This window comes from Solanum stenotomum, unplaced genomic scaffold (assembly GCF_019186545.1).
Source record: "Solanum stenotomum isolate F172 unplaced genomic scaffold, ASM1918654v1 scaffold1704, whole genome shotgun sequence".
Classification (NCBI taxonomy): Eukaryota; Viridiplantae; Streptophyta; class Magnoliopsida; order Solanales; family Solanaceae; genus Solanum; species Solanum stenotomum.
Window position 1 is genome coordinate 3,424 of NW_026024352.1, and position 8,721 is coordinate 12,144.

The 8,721-nt window shown below is 41.2% G+C and overlaps 1 protein-coding gene across 1 annotated transcript; it reads right to left on the reverse strand.

The window, feature by feature from the left end:
* Window positions 1-373: 373 nt before the first annotated feature.
* Window positions 374-7,541, reverse strand: LOC125850434 (uncharacterized). The gene is made up of 4 exons (XM_049530289.1): window positions 6,143-7,541; window positions 4,021-5,809; window positions 1,236-3,827; window positions 374-1,172 (listed from the first exon to the last, which is right to left on the reverse strand). Exons 1-4 carry the CDS (start codon window positions 7,539-7,541, stop codon window positions 374-376), a joined length of 6,579 nt encoding a protein of 2,192 aa, XP_049386246.1.
* Window positions 7,542-8,721: the final 1,180 nt, after the last annotated feature.

Here is an 8,721-nt window from a genome sequence, read left to right on the forward strand (position 1 = left end):
TTGTAGGCTGCACACTATTCTACCAAGGCACCAAGGCAAACATAACCTAAGGATACAATAAAAATTGAAATAAAGGGGCTGAACCCTCCTTGGGTTGCCTACGTATCTGAACGGAATCAGGCCATACGTAGTTCGCTACATACAAATAAAAAAAAATCTAATAAAGTGACCGAAGCCGATATAGGCCGCCTACGTATCCCACCAAGGGTATCAGGCCAAGCGTAGTTCATATTACATAGAAAGTAAATTTTGCAAAACCCACTAAAGGACCAAATCCGATGTGGATTTCCTACGTATCCCGCCATGGGAATCAGGTCAAGACGTAATTTCCAATACATGACAAAAAGATTACAAGAATATGAAATAGAAACCTCTAGATGTAGTATCTCTTAACCGCATCTGCATTGATAGCTTTTGGCCATATCTTGTCATCCATTTCTGCTAGAATCAAAGCTCCTCCAGTCAGTACTCGGTGAACCATGTAAGGTCCTTGCCAATTAGGTGCAAACTTCCCCTTAGCTTCATCTTGGTGTGGGAATATTCGCTTCAACACCAATTGTCCCGGTTCAAACTGTCTCAATCTTACTTTCTTGTTGAAAGCTTTGGCCATCCTGTGTTGGTAAAGTTGCCCGTGACAAACTGCATTCATTCTTTTTTCATCAATGAGCATCAATTGTTCATACCGGCTTTGCGTCCACTTGGCATCACTTAACTCAGCTTCTTGGATGATCCTCAGAGATGGTATTTCAACTTCCATTGGTAATACTGCTTCTGTTCCATAAACCAAAAGATAAGGTGTTGCCCCAGTCGAAGTCCTGATTGTGGTGCGGTAGCCAAGAAGGGCAAATGACAAACTCTCATGCCAATGCTTGTAGTTATCAATCATTTTCCGTAATATCCTTTTGATATTTTTGTTGGCGGCCTCAACTGCTCCATTCATCTGAGGTCGATAAGGAGTGGAATTGCGGTGAATAATTTTGAACTTCTCGCATATCTCATGCATCAAACCACTATTGAGATTAGCTCCATTATCTGTAATAATTGACTCGGGGATCCCAAATCTACAAATGATGTTATTACGAACAAAATCTGTCACCACCTTCTTTGTCACAGACTTGTATGAAGATGCTTCTACCCACTTTGTGAAGTAATCAATAGCTACCAGAATGAACCTGTGTCCATTTCAGGCGGCTGGCTCAATAGGGCCAATGACATCCATGCCCCAAGCTGCAAACGGCCAAGGAGAACTTGTCACATTTAGCTCATTCGGTGGAACCCGAATCAAATCACCATGAATCTGACATTGATGACACTTTCTCACAAAACGGATGCAATCTGTTTCCATGGTCATCCAAAAATATCCAGCTCGTAGAATCTTCTTTGCCAAAGTGAAACCATTCATGTGTGGCCCACATGTACCCCTATGTGTTTCTTCAATCAACTTGCTTGCCTCTTGAGAGTCAACACATCTTAACAATCCCAAATCTGGAGTTCTCCTATATAGGATTTCTCCACTTAGGAAAAAGTGATTTGCGAGTCTCCGAAGTGTCCTCTTTTGAACATTGTTTACTCCTTCTGGATAGTCTCCTTCTCTGAGATACCTCTTAATGTCATAGTACCAAGGTTCTCCATCCGGTTCTTCATCTACATGGAAACAATAGATTGGTTGATCCTGCACATTGACCTTGATTGGATCTATATAGTTTTTGTCTGGATGTTGAATCATAGAAGCCAGTGTTGCCAACGCATCTGCAAACTCGTTCTGAGCTCGTGGAATATGCTTGAATTCTATCTTGACGAATTTCTTGCACAATTCTTTCACACACAACAAATATGGGAGTATCTTCACATTCTTGGTGCTCCATTCGCCTTGAACCTGATGAATCAATAAGTCGGAATCACCTATAACCAACAATTCTTGTATATTCATGTCAACAGCCATTCTAAGCCTAAGAATACAAGCCTCGTACTCCGCAATATTATTTGTGCATAGGAATCTGAACTTTGTTGAGATAGGATAATGTTGACCTGATTCTGAAATCAACACTGCTCCAGCACCGACTCCTTTGGAATTCGCAGCACCATCAAAAAACATTCTCCACCCGGGATATTCTTCGGAAATATCCTCTCTAATAAATAAAACCTCTTCATCAGGGAAATAAGTTTTAAGAGGCCTGTACTCTTTATCCACGGGATTTTCAGCGAGATGATCAGCTAGCGCTTGTCCCTTGATGGCCTTTTGAGTGACATAAACAATGTCGAATTCACATAGCAAAATTTGCCACTTCGCCAACCTTCCAGTGGGCATAGGCTTCTGAAATATATACTTGAGTGGATCCATCCTTGAGATGAGAAAAGTGGTATACGCACATAAATAATGTCTCAGCTTTTGTGCAACCCAAGTCAAAGCACAACAAGTGCGCTCCAATAAAGTATACCGAGCTTCATAAGGAGTGAACTTTTTGCTCAAGTAGTATATAGCTTGCTCCTTCTTTCCAGTTTCGTCATGTTGTCCCAGCACACATCCAAATGCATTGTCAGACACTGACAAATACAACAACAGCGGTCTTCCAGATTCTGGGGGCACCAAGACTGGTGGACTAGATAAATACTCCTTGATTCTTTCAAAAGCTTTCTGACAATCTTCCGTCCATTTTGTTGCAGCATCTTTCCTCAGCAACTTGAAGATTGGCTCGCAAATTACAGTAGATTGTGCAATGAATCGACTAATGTAATTGAGGCGACCAAGAAAACTCATTACATCCTTTCGACTCTTTGGAGGAGGCAAGTCTTGAATAGCCTTTATCTTTGAAGGATCCAGCTCTATCCCTTTCCTACTCACGATGAAACCCAATAGCTTCCCGGCAGGGACACCAAATGCACACTTTGCGGGATTTAACTTCAGATTGTACCGCCTTAATCTGTCAAAGAACTTCTTTAAATCTGTTATATGATCTGAGCTCTTCCGTGACTTGATGATGACATCATCCACATAAACTTCAATCTCCTTATGGATCATATCATGAAATATGGTAGTCATAGCTCTCATATATGTTGCCCCTGCATTCTTGAGTCCAAAAGGCATTACCCGATAACAATACACTCCCCAAGGCGTGATGAATGCAGTTTTTTCCGCATCCTCTTCATCCATTAGAATCTGATGATATCCTGCAAAGCAATCAACAAATGACTGCAACTCATGCTTTGCACAATTATCAATAAGTATATGAATGTTTGGGAGAGGAAAATCATCTTTCGGACTAGCCTTGTTGAGATCTCGATAATCTACGCATACTCTGATTTTTCCATCTTTCTTTGGCACTGGTACTATGTTGGCCAACCACATGGGATACTTGGTGACCCGAATGACATTGGCATCAAATTGCTTGGAGACTTCTTCCTTAACCTTTAAACTCAAATCAGGCTTGATCTTTCTCGGCTTTTGCTTTACTGGGGGGCAAGAGGGATCAATTGGCAATCTGTGTGAAACAATATCCGTGCTTAGACCTGGCATATCATCGTAAGACCATGCAAACACATCTATGTATTGTCTCAAAAGATCAATAAGTTCTTTTCTTTGGGACGAAGTCAAATGGACACTAATTCTTGTATCTCTCACCAACTCTGCCGAATCTCCCAAATTTATCGTCTCTGTTTCATCCAAGTTTGGCTTTTCTTTATTCTCAAAATGTTCAAACTCCTTGGTCAACTCTCCAGACTGCACATTTTCTTCATATTCTGCAAAAGTTTGTTCACTGTTCGGGGTTTGTTCGCTCGTTTCATTACATGTCACATTCTCGGCATTGACAGATTTATTAGTTTGCTTGCTGAAAGAGAGAAAAGAGATTAAAATAAAATAAATAATCAAGGACAAATTTTAAAATTTAAAGCAGAAAAAGGTAACATAGATTTGGCATTTAAGCTTTCAAAAGATGGAGGCAAAACACATCAAATTCAAAAACACGATTCAGGCCTCAATTTGAATCATGTTGTTTTGTTAATTCTAATACAATCATCTACCAAGATTCCCGGAGGAACGAGGACGGGTTACAAGTCCAATTGTTCAAAGCATCTCCAGGCATAGCATCCCATATGGTCGGGGCCTCAGTGCAGTCCTCCAAAATCATATTGCATTCCGTTTCTTCAATGAACAAGTTTTTGAGTCCTTCTGTGAGGTTATCTTCAATAGCTTCTTCTAATCCTTCTGCAGCAAACGCCTTGGAAAATGACTGATTCAAGGGCGGGATAGGTTGTGGTAAGGGATTGTCATTTTTCCTTTTGAGATTAGCCGACGAGATTTCTTCAGGAGTAGGCTCGTATCCAAGACCAAAGGTGTATTTCTGACCAGGCAATTGAATTGGTTCCACTATTCCATCCAATTTCGCTCCAAGACCTTGACCCGGGATAAAACCATTCTTCAACATTTCCCAAGCCACCATCATAAGCACACGTGGCAAATTCGCCTTTCCAACTTGAGTAGCACACACAATTTCCCTAATATGGAATACAGACCCATCCAACTCCTCCATACTTTCAATAACAGGGACTGAATTTTCAGGATATATTGAGTTGTTACCTTCTCCATGAACAACAATTTCCTGATGGTTCCAAACAAATTTCAAAATCTGGTGCAAAGTGGAAGGGACCGCACCAGCCATATGAATCCATGGCCTTCCAAGTAACAAATTATAACTAGCAGATATATCCAACACTTGGAATTCTACAATGAACTCCACAGGTCCAATTTGCAATGGCAGATCAATTTCTCCAATGACTCCCCTTTGTGTCCCATCAAATCCTCTAACCCTTACATGACTTTCACGAATCTTTCCAATGTCAATTCCCAAAGCTCGAAGAGTAGTGAAAGGGCATATGTTAACAGCTGAACCATTATCAATCAGAACTCTGGAAATAAACTTATCCCTACATCTGACAGTAATGTTCAACGCTTTGTTATGTCCCAAACCTTCAGGCAACAACTCATCTTCATGAAAGGTGACTTTGTTAGCTTCCAAAACTTGTCCTACCATGGCAGAAAAGCTCTCACTAGTGGTCTCAGCTGGAACATAAGCTTCATTTAAAACCTTCACCAAAGCATTCCTATGAGTTGCAGAATTCATCAATAAGGCCTTTAAGGAAATTTGAGCAGGAGTTTTCTTTAGCTGTTCAACAACTGAATATTCCTTAGTTGGCATCTTCCTCCAGAAATCTTCCACTTCAGCCTCTGTCACAACCCTTTTTTGGTTGTTTTCCTTGTTTGGTCCTCCTCGTACAACTTCTTCAGGGGCATAACAATGCCCGGATCTTGTCATTCCTGCAGCAGCAGCTTCTACAACTATCTTTCCTTTTCCTTTGTCCCTTGCATCAATCGAGTAATCCCAAGGAACTGCATTAGTGTCAAGAGGGGATGATTGAGCGACAAGGGCTATGATCCTAGGCTTGGGAAGAAAAACTTCCACTTCAATTGGCGCTTGTGCTTGGACTGTGATTACAGGAGAAATCAAGGCCGATGTCTCGACATTATTCTCTATCTTGACTGGTACTATGGTCCCTTCCAAGTTGCAATCTTCATCAACGGTGATCATGTTAACATTGCCATGATTTGGCAGTGGGTTGTTGTTTACATTTGGGGCAACACCTTTAAGTTGAATGATTCCTTCTTTGATCAATGCCTCAATCTTATCTTTGAGAGTAAGGCAACTTTCAGTATCATGTCCAGCAGCTCCGGAATGATATGCACAGTGCTTAGTCTCGTCATACCATCCAGGAAGGGGATTGGGAATTCGTCCTTGGATTGGTTGGAGTACTCCTGCGGTTCTCAACCGTTCATATAGTTGGGCTAAAGGTTCAGCTAAAGGTGTATATGTTTTGGCTGGCCTTTTTTCAAAGTTTGGGCGAGGTCTGGGTGCATTTGATGGACGGTTTTGTGGTTGATAGTGGGCTTGGGATGGATATGTGGGTTGGTATCATGATTGATTTGAATAGACAGGTGCTCTAGGTGGATAATATGTTGGTTGGGTGGTGTAAACTGGGTAAGGGGCAGGTGAAGGTTGATAATAGGGTTGAGGAATTTGGGTATACTGACTGTAGTATGAAGGTTGGGGTAATGGGTTTTGGTAGGTTAACATTTGGTTTGGCCTACGTTCCTGGATAGTCATGACAGCAGATACACCGTCCTTCCTCTTCTTAAGGGCTCCTCCGATTGAATCCGACTGAATTGCCTTACTTGTCGCCTGCAGGGCTGCCAAATTAGTGATTCTCCCAGTTTTAATACCTTCTTCAATAAATTCTCCCATCCTGACAACCTCAAAGAACTTTTGCCCTACAACACTTATCATCTTTTCATAGTACGTTGCATCTTTTTGGGATTGTATAAAAAGAGAGGTCATCTCACTTTCTGCCATTGGTGGTTGAACTTTTGCGGCATCTGCTCTCCACCGCATTGCATACTCTCTGAATGACTCTGTTGACTTCTTTTCCAACTTCATCAAGTAGAACCTGTCCGGAATTGCCTCAGTGTTAAACTTGAACCTATCCATGAATTCTTGCGCCATCGCACCCCAACTATTCCATTTCTGTGGGTCTCGACTCGTGTACCAATCAAGGGCCTCTCCTGTCAAACTCCTTATAAACAACTTCATTCTAATGGCCTCATCTTTCCCCACTCCAACTAACTTGTCACAATACGACCTTAAATGAGCTCGAGGATTTCCCTTCCCATCAAATACATCAAATTTTGGTACCTTATACCACACGGGTAATTCAACATCGGGATGAACACATAAATCCTCATATTCAAGACCTTCAACCCCCTTATGGACTTGGATATTTTTGAAAGCTTCCTTCAAATTATGAATCTCCCTTGCTACATTGTCATCTGTTCTTGACCTTGCTTCTTTCTCCATCTCTTCATATGGATCGACTTCTAGCAGGGTTGGCATTGGATTAAGGAAAGGTTGAGCTTCCGCTACATATACTTGAGGCACATATTGCATGTTAGGGATTGCAGTGTGTGCCACCGGTATATGTTGGGTCGTTTGGTATTTTTGGGAAGGTAAGGCGGTTTGGGTGAGTGGGGTAGTTTGGGTAAGTGGGTTAGTTTGGATGACTGGAGTTTGGGTAAGTGAAGTTTGGGGCGCATATGGGGTAGTGAAGGGTAAAGGGTTGGCTTGTTGCGAATTGTTTTGTGGAAAGTTGGGTTGTTGAGGGTTGGTGGATTGTTTGGAAGCAGTTGGATTGGTCTTGTGAAGGGAAGGGTTTGGTGGAAAGTATTGAGGAGTAGGAGAGTCAACATGTGGAAAAAGAGGCAGAGTAGTTGTGTTTGTTCCATGCTCAGGAAGTGGCGTGTTCAAAGTGATGGACAAATTGGTGAGGTTTCGAAGTAGATCAATCTCACTTTGCATATCGGCCATTTTTTGCATCAAATTGGCAATGTGTACATCATAAGGGATTGGTTCCATTCCTTCCGAAGTCTCGGGTTCATCTCTCAGGACAGTGACGAGTCCCAAACCGTTTTGATCAGATGCACCTGAATCAGTCATGTCTGCACGTGTTTTTGATCTCGTAAAGTATGGATGACCCGCCAGTTCGTAGTCAACGCAAATCAACCTTTGGGGAAATAAATCAAAAGGAAGAAAACCTTCAAAAGAGAGAAATATTAGTATCAAGTGGGTGATCGTTGTTTCAATAATATTAATAATTAGGCAAATAATTGAATAATAACAGTAAATAAATAGAGAACAAACATGTGTTACGCAGCAAGTAAATCATATAACAAAACAGATATTCAAAAAGAAAATGCATCCTAATATGCACGGTACCTCTTTTTGCCAGAGGTGGGCCTAAATGTCAAACATGATGTGATTATGATAGATTGATCCAAGCTATTAATTTGTGACAACTCGAGTTTTGGGAAACAGAAGGCCAAGCTTTCATTAATACAAATAAAAGAGTACAACGAAGAAACTAAGAAATACATAAAAGATGACGTAATATAAAGACAAATCTAAGACTTGGCCTAAACTGCTGTCAATCACACTGGGGGAGGAAGTGAAGATGATGCTCCCACGTTGCTAGGTCCTGCTCCCGCATTGTCCAAATATCGCATTATATTTTCCATTTGAGCCCACATTTCAGGAGTAACTATTTTGGTTCCAAGACGAGAATGTCTTATCCAAATCGTCGTTCCAATATCCTCAAAACCTTGCTCACCTTCTGAACTTATGCTATTGCGACCTTCTTGAAACCATACCTGGTATTCTGGAATTTCCTTTTCAGGCCCATTCCCGATATCTATCGTGAGGATATTGTCCCACTCATGAAGAATCTCTTTGGCTCTAGGGACTTCAAAGTTTGGTCCAAAGGAAATTTCAGAATTTCTCATATTTGCTCGAAGAGGAATTACTTGTGGTTGACCAAACTGTTGAAGCACGCGCACCGGAGCATATGGCTGGAGACCTTTTAACCCAATAAGTTCGATATAATAAAACCTTCTACATCTTATATAGGCAGGGGAACGTGAGAGTAATGGATATTTCCACTGAATTTGGTCACTAGTGCGGTGGGCCAGAAACTCATACCAATCATCAGTACCAATCGGATACACAAACTCTTTCATCCTATCGTAAAAACTGTTAATATGATTTATGTTGCTAAAACATATATCATCCATGTTTTTACGTTGGTGAAAATGTTCCATTGCCCACATTTGTAAAAGAAGAT